At 42.2% G+C, this 21,257-nt stretch overlaps 2 protein-coding genes across 3 annotated transcripts in view; one reads left to right on the plus strand and one right to left on the minus strand.

Annotated features, from left to right (window-relative positions):
• Positions 1-67: 67 nt before the first annotated feature.
• LOC139767657 (uncharacterized) lies at positions 68-20,755 on the minus strand. The gene is made up of 8 exons (XM_071697171.1): positions 20,458-20,755; positions 11,626-11,672; positions 8,687-8,823; positions 7,366-7,581; positions 3,943-4,628; positions 3,615-3,814; positions 3,359-3,527; positions 68-2,969 (listed from the first exon to the last, which is right to left on the minus strand). Exons 2-8 carry the CDS (start codon positions 11,663-11,665, stop codon positions 1,118-1,120), a joined length of 3,300 nt encoding a protein of 1,099 aa, XP_071553272.1. The 5' UTR covers positions 11,666-11,672; positions 20,458-20,755; the 3' UTR covers positions 68-1,117.
• Positions 7,957-21,257, plus strand: part of LOC139767661 (uncharacterized) — a 31,764-nt gene continuing 18,463 nt past the window's right edge. Inside the window, exon 1 of one of the 2 annotated variants that reach the window (XM_071697177.1) lies at positions 7,957-8,372. In XM_071697177.1, the coding sequence (XP_071553278.1) occupies positions 8,240-8,372 (133 nt within the window). In that variant the 5' untranslated portion in view covers positions 7,957-8,239. The remainder of the gene's footprint in view (positions 8,373-21,257) is intronic. The other variant, XM_071697176.1, reaches the window with a different exon arrangement.

Here is a 21,257-nt window from a genome sequence, read left to right on the forward strand (position 1 = left end):
ATGTTACTGGTATATTTGTATATTACAGCCATCAAAGTGTAAAGAGGGGCAATGAATAACAAGTAAGTATATTTTCTCACTCTTTTATATATCATACGTAAATATCGACATAGCTTTAAGACAAGATATACGCTCAGGAAGACTTATCCGCTAGTAATAGCTATCGAATTCGACGATAGAACTTATATATAGTTTTTTTTTTTTTCATAGAGGACCACATATTTTGAATCGCAATTTAACTCGAACGTATGTGCATAAGATATAGAATTACACGATTATTTACAAGTTTGTTTATAATTAAGAAAAATGGTGATATCTTTTCAGCACTTCTGAAACTTCTGTGACGATTTCGATTAATATGAATAACATGTATTAATATCGCAAATTAAATTGTTATTAGAATGTATCACGTTTTAAGTTCTGTTATTGTATCACGTTGCTAATTCAGAGGAAACGAGTTTATTACATGACATATGCTACAACGTCTGTGTAGTGCTATACATCATTTTAAATGGACCTAGTAGTCATTCAAGAATTTTTCTAGCGAAGATCTCAGAACGAATTATCTATGATCGGTGTTATCGTTGAACATTAATCCTGCCTTTGCTTTTCATCGCAATACGCGTGAATAATAATGAGTATCGATAAGTATCATGATGATTAATATCTCATTGTTCTCTGTGTGTGTTGAATTATTGTATGGCGTAGCGCCACTTCGCGATTGACAATAATCTCGTCCCTTTTCCAATCTTTTTAATTTCCAATAATTTATATCGACCCGAAATCACGCGAGCTATTAATACCTATAACTGAATCGTCCGCAGATTATTTTCTACCCTCAGAGCGGCGCGACGGGTGCGTCGCGCGTTCTTTGGAATGAAAGACATTGATCATCTGATTGCAACAGGGCTAAGGGTCGAACGCGACGGGTCCGTTCGCGGAAAGCCAGTTTCATAAAAGAACTCAGCGTTTCTCTTCCATGAAAGTGCCTTTCCTAAATCGATCGGTGGCAGTATAAGTTAGTCGTTTAGCGCTCGTGAGGCAAGATGTGCGCCTCGTGAAACTTCAAACGCTTCCTCGTAACACTCGTAATTGGTATATCACGATGTATATCTCGTTAGTACGCCGTGTAATCTTGCCATGGTCTCTGTCTGTATTGCGCTCCGCTGACCTGTATTGCCTCCGGCGTCCTATAATACACCGTTCGGCTCCGATCGTTATTGTTAATGCTCGTCGGCAGAAACTGAGGACTCGGAACGAACGATTTTTGATGTTGATGTTGTTGATGCTGATGCTGCTGATGCTGCTGCTGCTGCTGCTGCTGCTGCTGCTGCTGCTGCTGCTGCAGCAGCAGCTGTTGTTGTTGTTGTTGCTGTTGCTGTTGCTGTTGCTGCTGTTGCTGCTGCTGATTAATCGGCCTGGTGAGCTTGTAGTTGTTCTCGGAAGGCTGTAGCACGGTATCTCTACCTAACTGTCTGTGAAGAGGCAGGACGAATCCGCTCGGCAAATTGGCTTCCTGAAGCAAGGTCGGCGTCAGAGCGTCATTTAGGGTAACGTCGTATTCGCTCTCGGGGATATCCTGAAGGCGATGCGTCACTTCGTTGATCCTTTGCTTCGCTCTGTAGCTGCCCGGTCCGGACGGTGGATCCTGAATGTCCTCGTTCCTGTACGTCGAGCTGTAGATGTTCGGCGTGGTCTCGGCGGAGGGAAGTCTCACCTTGCTGCGGACCGGGGAACCCGAGGATGTTGGCACATTGCCGACATTCGCGTGCTTCTCGCTCGAGTAATTCTCTATCCATTTAGGCGCTAGATTCTCGTTTTGATGGTTGCGCAAATCGTACGATTGATTCTGAGTGGAGTATCCTCTGGAGGAGTTCGACAGATCTTCCGGGCCTCTCGAGACTTCCTCCTCGTTGTTCTTCTCTATCGGTTTTCGTAGCGTAGCTGGTCTGGATATCGCGCTATCGTACTCGTCATGCCGTTGTTTCTTCTGAAGATCGCTCTGAACGATTTTGTAAGCATCATACGTTTGCTTATCATCCGTTCTCAGAGATGGCTCCTGATGATTAACGCTTCTACCGTCACCTTGTTCCTCTTGTACGTAGTAACCTCTGTATTCGTTTTCGCTTAAAGTGCTTCGGTGGTCGGTTGTTGTTTCTTCGTCTCTTCTAGGCGATTGCGGCGCTTTAGAGCCGACCGGTGATAATCCCCGCGGATTGGGATTACCGCCTCGAGACGGTAGGAAAGGCCTCTTCACGATTCGAACGGTGGTTCGAGGTGGAGGAGGAGACGGTGGTTCCTCTAGTGGCTCGTCGTAATACTCGGAAGAGTACTCATCCGGGTACGCGACCTGATGTTGATTCTGCTCGTTTCTACCTTCCAGGTCTCTATCTTGGTAATCTACCTGCTGAGACGTTCTCTGAGATTTCTCGGACAAGTTTCTGTGATAATCCTGAATATCGCCCACCTGAGTATCGTCCACCACACGACCACTTTGAGTCTGAATAGGTCTGGCTGGTCGTTCCGGATAAGATAGCTTTTCCGTTCGATCAGTCACCGTCTCTTTAGAGTCCTCCTCAGGTTTACGAATAAGTTGTTCTGGTAAACAAGTCGTCGTAGTTGTTGTGGTAGTTGTAGTGGTGGTTTTCTCGGTTGTTCGATCGTACGAATTGGGTCTTCTGGATACTTCAGTGGTGTCCGATAGATCCTTCGATCTCGAAGAGGATCGCGATCGTTCGCTGTCTCGCTCGCGATCGAGAAGCCGAGGCGAGTACGGTCGCTCTTGTCTGTCGGAATCTTGCGATCTTCCTCGCGAATCGCGATCCGAGGATCTCTCGGGACCGCGATCTTTTCCACGATCGAGAGCCCGATCCCTATTTCGGTCCCTGTCTCGATCGTGGTAACGATCCCTCGAGCGATCCTGATGCGTCCTGGGTCTTACTTCTTCTGGCGATGTATGATAACGAGTTCTAAAACATTAATTGTTATTATCATTAATTGTAATATTAATTATTGTCAGTGATTAGTGTGAAGTTCAATGATTGCATTAAACTTTTGTAGCTTGATTCGCACAACACCCTTGTTTTTATATTGGTTACAAACGAATTTTAGAATTTTATGTGAAAATTTTGATGATAAAATATATTAAGATATGTTATGTGAATAATTGTACGTTAACGATATATTTTTTAATGTTATCATTAGAATGAATTTAAGATATAATTAGTGATTCATGATTTTGCTTCAATCACAATGACAATTACTCTTTTTTAAAATAAATTTCGTTTATGAATATGATTTTGTTTAGTAGTTTAGTTCGTTGAGTATAACTTTATCGGTGTTGTGTACGTTACCTTACCTGAGGGGACGATCCCGGTCCCGAGTTTCATAGAAATCTCTTTCCCTGTCTCTGTCTCTGTCCCTGTACGAGGGTCTTCTTCTGAGCGGCCTCCTGCTCGGTCTGACATCTTCTAACTCGTCTTCGTAATAATCATCCGCCAAATCTGCCGGTCTCCGTCGTGGCTCCTCTTTAATCATAATTTAATTATTTTTTATTAAGTGCTTTACTAACTTCTCCAATGTCGAAAATGTAAATCTTTTCAGGTAAATTCTACCTGTTGGCTGCGCGGGGGTGGTTTTGTACGAGTATTTATCTTGCTCCGAAAGTGGTACCGGTCGCCGAATCTTCGGTGGCGCTCTTGGCCTCGAATAAACCGAGCTGCTTGGTGCAGCTGGCTTCACCAGGCCTTCCGTGTTAGACGACGCGCTCGCCGAAGGTGCTGCAGGTTCCTTATCGTCGTAATCATCTCTATATCTGACGCGAACAGAATGTAATATCAGGTTTCGTAAGCGTGTACCGTTCAAACAATGCAAGATCTAAAAGTGTGGTTGCGTATTTAAGATATGTCGAAGTGGTTTTCGATAGGATCAACGTGTTCTCACCTCTTATCGGAATATCTTCGTTCATCGGTATCCCTGTTTCTCGACTCCGGGCGTCTATCGTACACATCTGAATCGTCCACCTCCCTCGACGTAGATCTGATACCTTGATCCGGATTCCTTCCCCGAGGTCTCGAGTCGTCCTCCAGCGGATCCCTCGTCCTGGGTGGGTCTCTTCTAGTTCCCCTCCCTGAGTATCTGTCCCTACCGGCGTCTCGATCCCTATCGTCTCTACCGCGCGCCGACGGATCCTTGTCCCGGAAGTCACGATCGCGGTCTCGATCCCTGAACTCACGATCCCGATCCCGTCTGTACTTCCGATCATCGTACTCGTAATCGTCTCGGCCGACAAAATCACGTGGGCGACCGTACTCGTCGTCATAATAATCTTCCTCGTAGTAATCGTAGGGTCTTCTTCTCGCTGGAGGTCTCCTTCTGGGTGGAATCCGATCGCGTACAGCCGCTCGACTGGTCGGCGCGGTAACCGGCGCCACGGTAGTCGTGGTAGTCGTCGTAGTCGTCGTAGTTGTAGCAGCTTGGTAAAGGGCATCGTTCCTGTGCCAATACTTTTTGGAATTGACGCAGTCGACCTCGGAGACGAAGTGGCAGATGAAGGTCTTCTGGTCGAACGCCGTGAAATTGGCGCACAGGAAGTCGTAGCGAGTGCCGAAGAGACAGTGATGGTAGACCTTGAGGAGAACACGCGTGGGACGTTAGAATTATCGCCGGACATGTCTGCCGTATCGATAAGAATTGCGCGCCGTTAATTGCGATAACGATGGCCATTAAGAATACCGAATGGATTTCGACGTTGGGCTTTTACGAAACCGAATTGCGATCGATGGGTGAAAGTGGGCGGCAAATCGGCGCCGCGCGTCAGACTTTCGAGATTTTTAAAGGCGTCTTCGGTCGTTTTCCATTTGATCGCCTGCCGCGCGAATCTCGCTCGCGATTCGTTACGTCGGCTGTCCTCACGAGGTAACGAAACGTCGGCGACATGACGATTTCAGCACACTTTTCACCGCAAAAGAACGCGGGCGATCTTGCCGCACGCCACCACGTAACTTTCACACGGCGGCCGCGAGTGTGCGAGTGCGAATAATTGCACGGAGTCGCATAAATGTGCATTCTACGGTACGGTCACGAATGAAAAAGACTCGCGTCTGTGTGAGGGCCCCGTGGTATTATCTGGAACGTGCAAACGCCGTAGAATTATCTAGGGGAATTATCTAGAATCATTCAGAGCACATCCTTTCGATAAATGTCCGGCACCGTTTCACCGAGATCCTAAATCGTAAAAAGTAGAAGCTCCGATCCCTGCCAATAATAGATCATGAATCTTACTCAACTCGTAACATGTAAATGTCAGACGATCATCGAATGTCTAATCGCGCGTCTAACGAGCCTCACACGCATATGCAGCGCAGGATAATTTCAGTACAGTTACAATCGTTGCAACTTTACTAAAAATTTATTCTTGTTCCTCACAATTGATCTCCTAGTTTTTTACAATGAAACATTGAACTGATTTAATCAATTATTCAACAAAATTATCGGAATTTCTTTTAACGAATTACATATAAGACTGTACGTTCGGAGATTCCGATCCCCGATAGTTTCAACTCTGTGAAGAATTTACGGTGGAAAGTCGGCAAAATGTTCGGTCGGTCGAGATTTCCTCTATGCCGAATGCCGGAGAATAAATCGCGGTTATTTGCATGACAACTAGTGTTAGAATTATTCAGAACGCATCTTTCAGAACGCTCCGACGAACGTTTTCATACAATCTTTTGGATCTCCTTAGTATCGCGAGTTAAGAATGTTATCGTTCTCATAAACGTTACGGCGCTACATCGATCACGTTCGGAAGTGCGCGCATTAATCAGTAGGATCATTACAATTGTAAATTTCGCCCGCGAAGCTGGAAAGATTAGAAAATAATCCAAGCGATCGCAAGTAGGTTTCCTGGCAGGAAACCCCAGTGGCGAATTAATTGTTTATTTCCCAATTTCTCTTCCGCGACAAATCTTTCGCAAAGCTCACAGGATGACCGATCTTCTCGACATCCTCCTTTTTTTTTTCTACGACGCGCCGCGTAGAGCACGTCCCGGCCGACGAACCCTGCTCGTTACATTTGCATGACAATGCTCCATTCGTTCTCTACAGTCTCGCGAAAATGATCGATAAGAAAACGAGCCGAGTCCGGTCGGAAAGGGGCTACTTTGCAATCGCTTTCACAATTCTAGGAGTGCACGTGAATCGCGGAACGGTCAGGGACGGGAAGCGTAGCGGACCACGAAAGTCCTCTTCCTCAGCTTCTTTCCACAGTGACCTTGTTATTGCGGCCGGCAAAATGTTTTTCACTTTCGATATCGATTTTTTTTACCTTGCTGCTTTTGCAATTGACGATAGTGAAAGATTCACGATGACCAATCAATTGTTTGACGTTCCTTGAGAACACTTCTACTTCGATTATTCTATCAACGTACAATCTATATCTGTCGCGATGATATCATTTGGCAGATTTATGTACATGATGTTATGTTTATCGCAAAATTTTGATTAATCATGCAATTGCCAATTACATGACTATCATCAAGGTCTATCTTTGCCGAGTATTTTTGTCATATGAGCGCGAACGTATCAGAAATTGGCATCGCGATGATTTAAATTGCAGCGCCCACGACCTTTCGATTTTGTATAATAAATATTACGCCTTGTCCTTGGTACACACACCCAATCGCAATAATTACTGCTTACCACTTATAGTAATTACATCAGGACTGTGTAATTTTGTTTCATTCAAACGACGCGAATGAATCTGCAACGATGATTTCTCAATCGTTTGTTTTTATGTGGTCAAACCCGTGATGCCGGGATTCGCGCGCGGTGAAACGATCGCTCTCAGCGATGCGATGATTGGTAAAAGTGTGCTCAATCGATACGCATTTTTTTACATTCGTGTCTTGCCCGAGAACTCGCTTTCATTCGTGGTTGCCTGCGTAGATGTCAACTTATCAATCAGGCCTTCGACCGTCGACCGATCGCTGGAATCGAATAATGATCACTATCTTCCGCCAACATTAGAAATTAGAAGGCAACGCTCTCGGATCATTGACACCTGTTTATTACGGCAGTAATAAACATCGCCGTATTGAGAAAGATTTTTCTTTAGAATTCATTCAGGCGACAACTCTCTTGATTTTCTTCTTGCCGCGTTAGAATCGGTATCTTTTTTATTGAAAAGATAATTCTAGTTTATCGCCTGTTCAAATTGCAAACGCAGCAGCATCAATGTTTTAATAAATAGATTTCAATCTCTTCGGCGTAGAAATTCGCGCGTTACTTTTTTCTTCCTTTCCAAAGATACCACTTATTTTCTCGATTAGATAGTATTTCTATAATGTAAGTGTAAATTTTAATTACCTGGCACTTGTGCGGCACGCTGGCGTAGAATCCGTCGTGCAGGCCGTCGCATTTGAAATCGATATCCTCAGGTATACTATTATAGAATGGATAATCACTGAGATTATAGCCGTTTAACTCGCGCGGCAGATTCGGATCCCATATGTAATCGATCTGTGGGATTCCCGTCAAAGTGTGCCCAGTCGTTCCGTTGGTTTCGGTCGCGACTGTTGTCGTCTGAAAAACAAAGTGAATTACAATCTCTTCCTTTTTCGCGAAATGACGAATCTAATAGCATCAAAGACAAAGGATTTGAAAATTTTAAGATTACTTTATCACAAACGTGATGACTATGTCGGATAAAATGGCTTTCATTTCCTGCGGAAAACACGGCCCCTCGATTCGATACCGATTTTACCGTAATGACAGTTTCCGTGTATTCGTGGACGGAAATGAGCGCGGTCTGATAGACCGATATCTTGTAGAAAAGTTATTTCACGCTTGAAGAGGCCGCTACGTCGTGCTATAATGATTAGGGATGAGCACTCGAGCTCGATCTGATGATGTCACATTCGCTCGTTTGTGCGCGAAGGTGAACCTGTCGTGCGTGAGTTTACGTGAACGTTAATTGATTTGACGCCGGCGTACATTAATCAAAGTGCTACGGCGCCTACGCAGATGCAAATACAGTTGAGACGCGCTGTTAAACCGTATTTACGTGGCATAGGAGTTTACGCAGCGCTGTTTTCGTGATTTGGAACACGACACGCGATGTTTATATCGTATTATCACGGTGGTCAATGCGCTCTAGCTTGCTTCCAAGACGTATTACCGACTAATTTATGTCGTGTTGCATTTGCAAGACCCCTTTTATTCGCGAAGAAGCACTGGCGAAATGAGAACTCGTTTGGTACACGATCGTCGTGACTGTGGCATCGGTTTTGCAACGATCGACGATAGATCGTGTTTCGCCTACGTCGTGCCACCTGAACAACACGATCGCACGATTTGGAACAAGGATGATATCGGTATAATTTTGGTTTAATCGTTTCCATAGAAATGTGCAGGAAGTACATGAAGCATATTTTTCATTCCTGTCTATAATATCTATAATATATCTGTCTATAATTGAATTTACTAAAATTATTTTGATTATAATTATTGATTTAGGACCGTATGTCGGTTCGAGATAATGCAAAATTGATCGTAATCGTCTTAAATTTGAAAACACAATATCAGGATTTGTACAATTATTGCTTTAAAAGCTATTAGAGAGAGATAACATTTAATTAATCGTACTATTTTGCGATCTATTCTAAATATGATTGTTTTCTCCGCATACCTCCGAATTTACTTGATCATTTTCTTCCACGTGAGGCTCCTCGGTCGTGGTGGTCGTCGTTGACGTGGAAGTTGTCGCAATTTTAAATTTTGGCCTGGTCTTGAGTGCTGCGGAGACGGCGTGGGCCAATAATATTCCTAAAACGCATAAAAGAGCGATCTTGTTAATGAGAACGTAAAAATCATCGGGAAACGTGGATCGATGTCATGACTTTCTTTCCACAGTGCACAGTTGCGCGACTAATCACGCACGTTCGAGGTAAATATAGTTCGGTTTGCTCGCCTGAGGAGTATCGATGGCCCCGATGAGTCGTCTGATACATTAAGGAAAAAGGCCATCACGCATCGCGAATTACGTAAATCGCGAAGAAGCGTCGGCGTTGCAAAACTTATACGAGCAGTGTGGTGAGAACCCAACATAAGTGTTGCAATTTTCTCTCGCCGAGCGAGCGCATTCGGTTGGGTAATTGTTCTTAAACGGATCAAGGCTGTCTATTGATCGTTTCCTTTCCACGTTTTGTTGATTTACGATCTATAATACATGAGCCACATATGCGGTAAGCTTGTAATACACAGCATCAATCTTCAATTAATCATGGATATTCCGTTTTTACACCATAGGTTTCTATATTTGTCTCTTTTATTTATTTTTGTTCTCATGATTACTTGCTTTAATCAAATTCTCTTAATTTTTATCTCGGTATATCAACATCTCTATCTCTAAAAATCACGAGAGAAGCAAAGTGCCGTCTCCAGCCTATTAATGGCTCCGTAAAGCCTTGCTACTGAATCACATTTGCGACTGTTTTGAAGTAGTTCAAGGCTATTTTGAGAACTAGCAGCTGAGGAATTAAGACGCAAAGTGTGGACAGTCCGCGAAGCGTAAATCAAGGCAGAAAAATTGTTTTTCGCTTTCTATGACATTTATCTCCCGATGTATATCTTTATAGACGATATCGATAATTCCCACGCCGCGAATGTATTGGCTTCAGTCTCTCGAAGAAAGAGACTTAATATAAATTCCATCGTTAACATTTACTTGAATAATCAGTAAAACTTAGAATGCAGAAAACAGTTGGCAGCCAAGTAACCGACCCATAATTTTTATAGGACTTACAGTCGTTGTTTTTACGACCGTGTCTCCCGCTCCCGTTATTTTCGACACGATTCTCGCGCATGGTGCACGTACATACGGAAAAACATGTCCGCGCCTTCGTTGAATCGATTAGGATTGCGCGACGACGTAAACGCGGCTCGTGGACCGGAAAGTGGATGTCCTCGAAAGTGATGTTGAAAATGTGTATGATAGGCCCGGCAATCGTATAACGGGATCATACTTTTCCAGGCTGCGATCGATAAAGAGCCGCGCCGCTCCGTACGGGTCGGCGCGTTGCATAAAAATGAATTATGGGAACGCGCTCGCATTCCGTTTGTGGGAAATGTTAACGTGGGCGTGCTCCATTCTTGTAAAACGTTATACGATAAAACGTTTTCCGTGACGAAATCGTCGTCGTTTTCTATGTCGGTGTGTAAACAAATTGCTTCATTCAATTGTCCGACGCGTAGTCTCGATCGAATGGGAATGATCTGACATTTTCTTTCCTCGAAGGGCGTGACGGAGTCTTCTCTCGCCTTGGCGATGATCTTCATTAAGAAATTATGATGCGACACGAAACGCATTTACGTGCACTCTTTACGTGCGGTATCTACGCTGATGCGTAATGACGCTCAAGATGTGAAAATTGCGTTCATCGTCATGAGATTAATATAGCGTCGCTAATTATCGTAAAAGTTTACGATGCCGCAAGAATGGTGTTCTAAATTATTTCGTGATTTTTAAGTGGGGTTTTAAAGATCTCGGACGGATAGAATGTTGCCCAACCGGCGAAAATGTCAGAAAGCATTCTAAATGCTAACACACAGCGTCACGTGACTGATGTAAACCGCTCCAATGAATATTACGGGCGGGGAACAGCCGGAACAGGTCGATAGCGACTTGAATTCGCAGTATGCGTTTGCAAACAGCCGCGACGTAGTCTTTCCTGGCAAGTCAGCTTCCACGAAATTCCCGTCTTTATCGGATCTTCTGAGCTTTTCTTTGTCGCCGCTAAGTCGGATGACGTTAATGCCCGTGTTTGTCGAGTATCTTATCCGGAATTTTCGGACTCTTAAGATTATACGCTTCATGCTTCGCGACAAGACAAAGGAAACCTCTTGGCATTCACGACGGGTCCCTCTTTCTTCGTGGAACTTTTCTGTAAAGCATTTTTGTGAATCGCACGTAGCCATGAATCGCAATACGAATACCAAATGTGCTTGATGTAATTTTTAAAGATTAATCTTTCTCGTCTCTTGGTTGATAATTCGATCAAAATATCCATTTTGCCTTAGTACATATTTAATAATCCGTGAAATGTTCTTTATGCATTTTTAATTAACATTTATGAGATTGCGAGCAAAATGTGAGAGAAAAATTTATATTTTATAATTTTTAAATTAATTATTTTTTCTTTTAGACACAAAATATTTTAAGTAGCTACCAAATTTTATCTGTGCTAATATCAGCATTTAACTTATTGTCCCGTTAAATTCCGTTTATTTGTCATGGAAGGTAGCCGTTATTTTGTATTGCACGAGAAGTCGCGTTGGGATTCGATTTACGTGCGCTATGTAAAATTCCCGGGTGTAGAAGGTCGTCCACTGTCTCTTCGGCATTCCTCCGCGGCCGTGGAAAGTCCAAAAATACTAAGGACGCGACATCACGGTGGACCGCGAGATGGACAAGGGGAGAGATTCTTTCTTCTGCGGAACGGTAAACAGGATTTCAAGAAATAGTAGAAATCGAGTAAAAGTTCCGCTGACAAGCTCCGTTTAGTATCCGGGGAATCATGATTCGTCGTGAAAAGAAGAATCATCAGATTCTACAGAAATTGTGCTTACCGTACAGAGCGAGCAGCAGCAGCCATCGTTTCTCCCGCATATTGGCACTGTAACAAATAAATTGATTACATTAGTTACATTAATTACATTAGTAACAGAACAGTTATTATTATTTAATTAGTTAATTGATCTGCGCTGCAATTTAATTTCAGAGATTAAACCCTTTGACAAAATTTGAAAAGAGAATTATATTAATTTATCATTTTACTAAAATCTCAATGTATAATTTATAAATAATTTTATTGAAATTACGATGTGAGTGTATATAGGATTATATCTAATTCTAAAATATAATCATATATAATTATTAATTTGTATTGTCCTCGATTTTATATATATACATATGAGGCGTTTTTGGAAATGTCTCTGTCGTCAGTTTTTTGCGCAAGATATTTCAGAGGGCGACGAGGTTTCTACTTGCGAAATTTTAGTTGAATTCCGCAGGGTGTTGAATGACAATCGCACGGCACTGTACATCGGTGAGCATAATCAAAGTAGTGTGCCTTAGCACCGCGCGTAGACTGTACTCGAGTATATGGGAACGGATAGGAACTTTCTCTGTGCTGTCACCACTGCTAACCATATAATGCAAGGATAATGCGGGTGTTATATAAATGCGCGATCACGTAATCGAGTGTGACTTTACAGTAGTGATTGCGAATGTCTAATTATTGGAGTCTATCGATGCTCCTAGAGCGCACTGGTCTACTTAGAGAGCACTTGTGATGGAATCTTTCGAAGAAGATTCACGATGCGGTAATCCGCTGGTTCAATAACTTACGTTAGATCATCACGCGAGCGATGGTTGATGCGTTCTTGTAATAATAACGGGTCTGCCATCTCTTACTCTGGAGGTTGAAATCGCCTTAGAATTTTTAATGAAGTCGTATACATCGTACTTAGTTCTTGTATATCACATGTAGTATCTTGTGTATCACGACTTTTACTTGCGAGGTTTATTGAAATTGAGCTAAATTTGCCGCAAATTGCTACTTCGTAGATGTAACGGATGGCCTTGGTTTTTCGATCACCGTCGATAATTCACATTCCATAATGGCATCGTGGCTCTTGAGATTTTATTTCTTTTTTTTCCCCCTCTCGCCTGGTGAAAGTAACCTTGCAGCCTTCCAGTACCAAATTAGATTACCAATCGTGGACTTGATATAGTTACACGCCACGAATGTACTCTGTGCTGGTCATACACTTGTACGGTCAGCCATTAACGAGGCTTGAGTCATCGGATCTAATCAGTTTGAGACTAGGTTCATTGACGAATATAAAATTATAAAATCGCTATGTGTCCAGTCTTTGATTAATGCAAATTAATATCAATTACAATGATCTGAGATGCGCAACAGAATGCGAATTCAATTCTCGCTTATCGCCTTTAATTAAGCGGAGAGACGACACGTGATTTTCGCACGTAAATACACGCGATTCTTACGTTGTTTCAGTTTTCCGCACAGAAATATGCCGTATGTGCTCGCATTAATTAAGCGCGCTATCGCGCTCCAGTTCCCAAACAGATTCTTATCGTTTCTGTAAAAGTAGGAAAGAAAGAGAGAGGATACCTCCCTCACGCTGCAGCCGTACACGACTGCATTATTCAGTTACACAAGTTTTCGTAATTGTTCCTTTTGTTTGTGTCACAACGCGAAGAACGAGTTCTTCGCGTTTCTCAGGCAGGCATGGGAAATCCTCTCCTGATTATAGATCAGTTTCATCCGGAAGCTGCGCCAATTAGGCCCGAATCGTAATAAAATTTGTGAATTTTTATTCGACACGGCCAAGTTTTATTCAGCTAAATATAATACCTGCTGCGTTTTGTAATCACGTTGTTATGTAACTTGCTGGGTATTTTTTTATCAGTGTTTCTTGTATTTTTCTACTTTCTACGGCATATTTGTAGGTATTATATATGTAATATTTTTTGCATATTGTGTGAACATAACACCCTTTGGTGCGTGACGGAGGATTATCATGTTGCCAGAAGGCTCCAATTTCTTAATTATGCATTACAAGAAATGAAAGATGCGATCTAAACATAATTCGCATGTGTTTCGGTTTCTATCACCTATCGAACATTTTCCGAAAGAATCTTCCCTATCGAGATGCACGCGAAATATGTTACTAGTAACGTTACCTTACGGTAAACTACTTTATGTTACGACATGCGAGTAACGGTCACCCACGCCCACTAAAGGTCACCGGAAGTGATGGCTGGTACCACCAGTTGCTCAATTGATTCGCCTTCTTAAATCGGACTGGCGAGTGCGCAAAAATATGCGCACTTTAAAGATTCTCAACCTTGATTGAATTATTTAAGAATTCTTTTCTGAAACTTCTTGAATAATGAAAAAGTTTCCAAACAATATATTAATTAAAAAACAAAACAGTTATAAAGAGACATACATTTATATCATCTTTTTAATCGAGAGTAAAGAACAATATCTTAAAAGGTATTTTTACTTTTAAATTAATTTTTTGTAATAATTTATATGAACTTCTATCCATTTTTCCGGCTATAATAAACAAAGTTTTTGGAATGCTAAGCATTGCGCTAAGGTGCGGTTGCAAAAGTCGATAGCCTTCAAAAGTGTAGTATGCCGAAACAGCACAGGCTTTCATTTCCTCATGCGTGCTATTCGAGTGCTCGCTTCGAGCTGTATTATTGAATTAATCGTCGATCGAGAAAAATTGATGTCGACTGCAACGAAATTCAACGAAAGAGTTAATTTAAAAAATGCGATTACATACTGCGATAATGCGGAATTCCGATAAGGAAATTTGTTTTATCTTTCTAGATATTGTTCTATCTCTTGTTAACGAGCATTATTAAGATTATTTTAACGGAAATAATATGAGATTGTGTATTATGCCTGTTATAAATGCACAATCTTAAAAAATATTAGTTATACTTTAAAGGATTGCATAATTAATTTCTTGACTTGATAATAGTAATTTGTCTCAATGTCGTTCAAAGGCGATATTTACAGCGATTGACATTTACAGAGAGACAAAGAGAGAGAGAGAGAGAGAACATAAATATCAAGAGATATTGAGATAAGAATATATTTTATAGATACAATTTTGTTTGCTCTGCAAAATTTCTGGTGAAAAACTAAACGACTCATATATTTTGTAAAAAGTTAAAATTACAAGTTTCAAAAATATATAAATACAGATATTTTTGTAGCGTATTTCGCCTGTTTTTCCGGAGCAATGAATACAGACAGATCAGGTCAGACACGCCTCGCGTATTTTAGTACGATCGTATCTCTATAAAGTAGATTTGCTTAAAATGGATATAATCCGTCGTAATCCGTCAGATCAATGGATCAGTCACGAACATTACGCTTCTCGCTATTTCAATCGTGCTTCATAGCTGAAGAAGAGTGTTTGTTGTATTAGTTGCAAGCATTGTTTGCCTTGTACGTAGAAAGTGTGCGATTGTGCAAGGCAAACATATGCAGAGAACAAATGTTAATAATCGTAACGAGAGCTGCTGGTCGTGCGTGCGCGTAAAAAAGAAATATCTTTCGTAAATTAGATTACTATCTTGTTGCGGAGTATGAAACGTTGAACTTGCTTGGACGAACGCCAGGGCCGCATCGGGAATTTTTGAGCGCTACAAATAAAACGAAATTCTATGCAGCTGTGCCCAGAATGAAGTAAACATGCATCGAGCCGATATTGATGTTTTTTTGTGAATATATATTTACACGTTATTTCATATTCAAATATAGAAACGCGTCTGAATATGTAAAAATGATTTAAAGTCTGGAATATTGGAAAGACAAGCAAATTATAAAAAATTTTAAATGTTATTGTCAGAAATAAATGGCATAACATCAAATAAAGATATATTAAGACAGAAAGATTAAAATTAATTTATAAAAACATTTTGTTACAACATATTTTTTATTTTTTTTAATAAACAAAACCATGAAACGTTACCTATCTCGGTAAAATTTTTTCTTAATTTTGCCGGCTTTTAAAAAGGTTTTAGATTTATTTAAAACATTACAATTTTCATCATATCTCGCCAATATATCGCGTTTCCACGTTCCGAGCTTCCGTTCTGACACTAGAACGATTTCTCCTATTAGAATTTAGAAATTCTTCCATAATCCATTTATGTGTGCTTTCTGCGAGAGTATGTTTCGTTAATTTTATGTGTTATTAATAATTTACATGTAAAAGAAATACGTCTAACTTCTTCCTGAAGGCGAAATAAAATTTAATGAATAGATTTGTGATACATAAATAGCTTACGGTCACGATAGTATTCGGAAATTAGCTTCTAACACCTGCGTACGCTCCAATGACCACGGAATTGAAGTAATCGAAATCGTTTATCGTAGATCAATCGTTCTTGCGCAACAAAGCGATAATAAATAATTGCCGTTATTCCTATCGATTCGCCGCGACTCCAATTTTGGAATCGCACTCAAAATGTGTTTTTGATTTTTGACGAGCTGATCGAAATTCAACTCGTACTTCAGCGTTGATTAGAAACTGTCATTGAGCAACACTCAGAATTCGTTCGATCAAGCTGATCAGAAAGTGTTTCGGTCGTTCTTGCCGTTCCTCGAGACGAGAGAACCGGCTTTGGAATAAATGATTTCACTCTCGGCTGAGAATAAAATTTATTCGACCGTAAAGCATCAACTGCGTCGTTTCACCGATTTATATTGTGTAAGATCTATTCTTATTTACCTAAATATATCGGACAGTGGCTGCCAAAGAACATCTTGCAAGTTACCAAAATTGACGATGTAAAAAGTTAGGTTCTCGCCTTCTGATAGGTTCTCGATGTATAACAATTCCACGCGGATTAACTATTAATATCAATGTAATTAATAACCCTGCATGGTTCATTACGAGGCTTTTACGTAAGCGCGAATAACGTGTGAATAAACGTGCGATAGATGCTATTTTGATAGCCGGCGAAACTATTCGAAAGTTATTATTTAAGAGCGGGCGGAGAGTGAAAAATTGGACGAATCCGTCTCCTACGAATTTCTCCCTTAAGAAGAGACTTGCGCTCCGTGTATAATTAGCGCGATTAATGTGTCGTGAAGCCGGCGCGCCGCCATCCGTCTTCCTGCTCTTCCTATCCCGTGCGAACGATTGTTCGTTACAGAGCTCAGAGGAGAGTACAATGATGGTCCGATGCAGGTCCATATAAGAGATATTTTACGATACGACGCTTCCTACCGCACTGTAAACTCTATTATATAAGTTATACAATATACTTTATCGCTCTCTGCGGCTTCTTCGATCTATTCGTACGTAACTCGACATCTGCAGCAAATGTAAAAGTATTTGGGACGATCTAGGGTTGTAATCTTATGATAATAGTAATAGGAAAATACGTGTTGTTCCTACAGCAACAATTACAAATTATTTAATTATCTTTGCCAGCCATGAAATTATGTTTGCCAAATAAATGAGTATTTATCGAAAGTAGACTCTCGCAACATCGTCGCGTACAGGAGATGTGACATACTTTTTACTCGTTGACACATTCGACCGTCAGTCTGGTTATCTTACTATGAAAGTGCTGATGGTCAAAATTTCGTTTTATCCTCAGGCAAAACGTTATGAGCGTTTAAAAGTCCGATTTCTATCAAACAATTAAGATATTTGTATAGTTTATTTTTCAATTTTCTGTAAAATATGCGTGTATATTCTATTTCCAAAGACATTAATACAATCAACACAGAAAAGAACGGTTGATCAATAGTTATATTAATTATAATAATTTGTAAATTATAATAAATATTAAATTATAATTTTAATAATAATAATTTTTTTTAAAGAGCACTTATTAAATTCGGATACATGAAATCCATGTCCAAATAATACGACAACTTTTTACAATGATTTTTTTGTTTGACAGGGATTAGCGGTAACTTATTGCACATACCGTTATTCTTATTTGTGTACTACTCGGAGGTATTTACACGTTTTTTCTCCAAGCGCATACGCCTTCGCCCGGGCTATCCTCTCATTTATTAATTCTCCTCCTCGTGAATGCGATTATCTCCTGAGAGATTATTTACAGCGAGACGTGCCGGCGGGTACGAGATAATAAAGTAACAGTTACCGTATACCCCGAGACAGTTAAGACGCCTAACTCCATCGTCGGTGATTAAAATTTTATTTATCTTCCATGCAATTATTCCCAATTGAAGCGTACTTCACTAATTATTGCGGTGATGAAATAGAAGATATTTTATTGCCGCTTCACTTTTCCCGCGCGCATTTTCTACGCGCATAGTCGCAAATGTTTCCCGCGTCAGTTGCCGTGCTTTTCCAGCGCTGATCCATCCGACATTATAATGACCGATCGAAAACGGAATTTTGTTCGTTCGATCATCGCGAGTCACACGGTTTGGCCGTAAGCTATCCAGCCGTTCGATTATGGCGAAGTCGTTCGCTTATTTTTCCGCCGGCGTATCGGGAGAAAGCCGCTCGCGCTTGCCCGCGACGACGGACGTGGATTATGTCGTAACGCCATGGCGCGGTGCAATATTGTTTATGAAAAAGATCCCGCAAACGGGCGAGCACGTGCCGTCGATGCTACTGCTGCGGCTGCTGCTGCTGCTGCTGCTGCTGATGCTGTTGTCGTTGCTGCGCCCTCCGTCGCGCCGAGAAAATGGGCCGGTCGCGGTCCGCGCGATTATGAAACTTTTTTTAATTACGTAATGAGACGAAGCTCGCGCGCGGCGAAAATTCTCGCGCGTATTGCGGTATTGCAGGCCCGTTCACGAAGACATATGGATATTTCGTGGTCCTCACAGAAACGGAGAGAAGCTGTGCAAACTGAATAATCGTGACGAACGTTGTAGAATCAACTGAGATAGTTTCTAACGTCTCAAATTTTCCGCTTTGAGAGAAACGCTGAAATTATGCACCGCGATGTGTTTTAAGCGCGTTAGAGTTCAGTTGCGATGGAATTGAGAAAAGGAGCGAATCTCATTAAGAAGAGCTGGCAAGGCGTGTCGTGTCTAACACGCGCTCCTCGCGTAAATTAAATTCACATTCGAACGTGTATACAATCGCCTCGCGGAATCCGCCGATTGAAAGTGAACGTGGTGGACGCGTTAGAACGCGTTGGACGGAGCGAGGCGATGAATTACGCACGGGTAAAAGAGAGGCAGAGATAGAGAAAGAGAGAGAACGGTCCATTGGGGTACCGTCGAGGCTACGGAAAACTTACTCCACCTAATCGACGAAGTGGTGTCGGCTGTGTAGGTACGAGGTGAACTCTTGATTTAGATAAACCCACAATAAGAACGCAGCGAATGCTATCGTGACTCGATCAAAAGTTAAGGCGCTCGAGAAATGTCTTGCCCTATAAATCGATAAGGCTATTATATTCATCAGTTCGATCGTGTTCTCACTTCTCACATGCGGGTCGGTGAAAGACTGAAATAGTTAATGTATTAAAATTTATGTGAGAAAGAGAAAGAGAGGGGGGTGGAGGGGATCGTGCAAATTAGCTAATTATTTCGCTCGTTTGCTTATCTTCTCAGGGTCCTTTTCAGACGAAAACTTTTTCTTCTCGCGGTTTCGTGGCAACGTATGATTTAGTTCCTGCTCTGGTAAAACGAATAAATTACCACAAGTACCGACGAAAGTTTTCATCGGGAATAAGATTCGAGGAGCGAGCGTGCACCGTGCGTACTCGATGCGTGCGTGCCGTTGCATGTGTGTGTGTGTGTGTGTGTGTGTGTGTGTGTGTGTGCGCGCATGCCGTCACACGTGTGCGGCGACCGAGTATACGTCTTTAAGCCGAACGAACTCTCTTCTCGTTACTCGCGATTCCCGACGAGCAGATTAGAAATTCGTGACTTCGCTGGAACGATATGTTCGCTCGACTACTTCGACGATGGGGAAACATTGCGCAAAGGGATCGGATTGCGTTATCGCCTGTTTTGGGCGGAATTTCGCGCGGCCCTTTCGTTTTCGCGCCACTCTGCACTCGCTCGAGCGGAAACGTGCGAGTGGAAAGTGATCCGAACGTGGCAAAATTCAATGATAAAACCAGTTCGCTCTCGTTGTCATTGCTATCGAGATGCAAAAACGGCGGGGGCAGGAAGGCGCACAGGATGCGACGAGCAGCGAAAGTCCTGTCTCTATTGCGGTCTTCGAAGCGACTCGCTTTAATGCTCGCGCTCCTCATTTTTATGGATCCTTTTCTCTGTTCACTCGAATGAATCTGACTCATCAGCCGCGTATTATTTGTACTTCGTAGCAATATCGCTATGTTTATATAACTAATAAATATATTGAAGATGTAGCATTTCGAATTCATCGTTTTAGGGATAACGAATTCCTGAATTTTTCTTTAGGCTATCTTGAACCGAAACGGTCTCGCACGGTGCATAAACTGTCGCAAGAGAACAATGATATATTTTGACTGCGGTAGGAGCTGAGAGCTCCTTCTAAATAAATACTGTGATTAAGATTGATGAGGCAATATAAATTTCATTACATTTGTCGAAATATTGCGGCGCTTCGCTTTCTTTGCTTTCGAGCAGAGTAACGCGCACAGATATCCAATATAATCTCGAAATTAATAAAACATACAGATACACAGTGCGTTTCACCGAAAGATCGAAACATTTCTCGAACGAGCAACATTCAACGTTGTGAAAATTTCGCAAGATCAATAGTTGCCAGAGACTTGTTCCAAAATGGGACAAATTTAAATCCGTATTTTTCAAAAATACGTTCGGTCTCCTCGGTTACGCAGCTCCGGCGAGAGTGGCGAACGTAATTTGCAGCGCACAACGCAAACAGATGAAAAGACGATCAAACCTGTCTCTCTCGGCTCCGCTTGTTTTTCGCTATTCCCTCATGAAATCCACCGTCCTCACATCGACTGGCACTTGAAATGCAAATTCACAAGTATACCGTGCGATCACGAATGACAGGTACGAACACCTCGTCGAGGAAAATTGACAGTGACGTGCGCCCGGAAAAATACCCGTGCGGTTTTTCGGTGGGACCGCGGACAACGGAGACGAGACGACGGTTTTTCGTGCGGGTGCGGGGCGAGATCGCGTCGTCCGGTCCGGCCAGAAGACTGCGCGATGGAAGTGGAAAAGCCACCAGCAGGAGCGTTGCGCTCCGACCACCATCGTCAGGTTGAGAGCTTTCTACGACCGACGACGAGGCCGAAGGAGGGAGTCGAACGGCGCATTGGCGTCTTTGGGGCCCGACCGGGGCATAGGCGTAATTTCACTGGAGACTTTAAGGACCCAGAGACCGGGAGAGAAAGGCATGAGAGAGAGACTGGGCGAGCAGGCACGGCACGTAGAGAGACACCTGCGTCGCCACCTGACAGAACGAGACGCTCTCGCGCTCGTGCACGCGGAGCCCGGGGATTCGATATCGATGCTATAAGGTCATTGCTGCGTGCGGCCAACACGCAATCGCGATATTTGCTCTCGGCCTGCAATAGTCATCGGATCAATTCACGGTTTCGCTTCGCAACGAGCCCCCTAGACGTATAATTACAACGAGTCCGACATACGTGAATGATTACAGTCGCGATCTGTTTGATTTCAATTGATAATCTGTGGCAATTACGGCGTATTATTGCGTTAAATACCGCC

Source organism: Temnothorax nylanderi, unplaced genomic scaffold (genome assembly GCF_030848795.1).
Source record: "Temnothorax nylanderi isolate EJ_2023f unplaced genomic scaffold, tnyl_v1.0 TNYL_tig0011_pilon, whole genome shotgun sequence".
Lineage (NCBI taxonomy): Eukaryota > Metazoa > Arthropoda > Insecta > Hymenoptera > Formicidae > Temnothorax > Temnothorax nylanderi.

What these genes read in the sequence shown, in the direction of transcription:
- LOC139767657 (XM_071697171.1), bottom strand. Translation starts at nt 11,665, where the DNA reads ATGCGGGAGAAACGATGGCTGCTGCTGCTCGCTCTGTACG. An exon ending in ATGATCAAGTAAATTCGGAG is followed by an intron (nt 7,582 to 8,686) that starts GTATGCGGAGAA and finishes TTTGTTTTTCAG; the next exon opens with ACGACAACAGTCGCGACCGA. An exon ending in CGAAGATATTCCGATAAGAG is followed by an intron (nt 3,815 to 3,942) that starts GTGAGAACACGT and finishes TGTTCGCGTCAG; the next exon opens with ATATAGAGATGATTACGACG.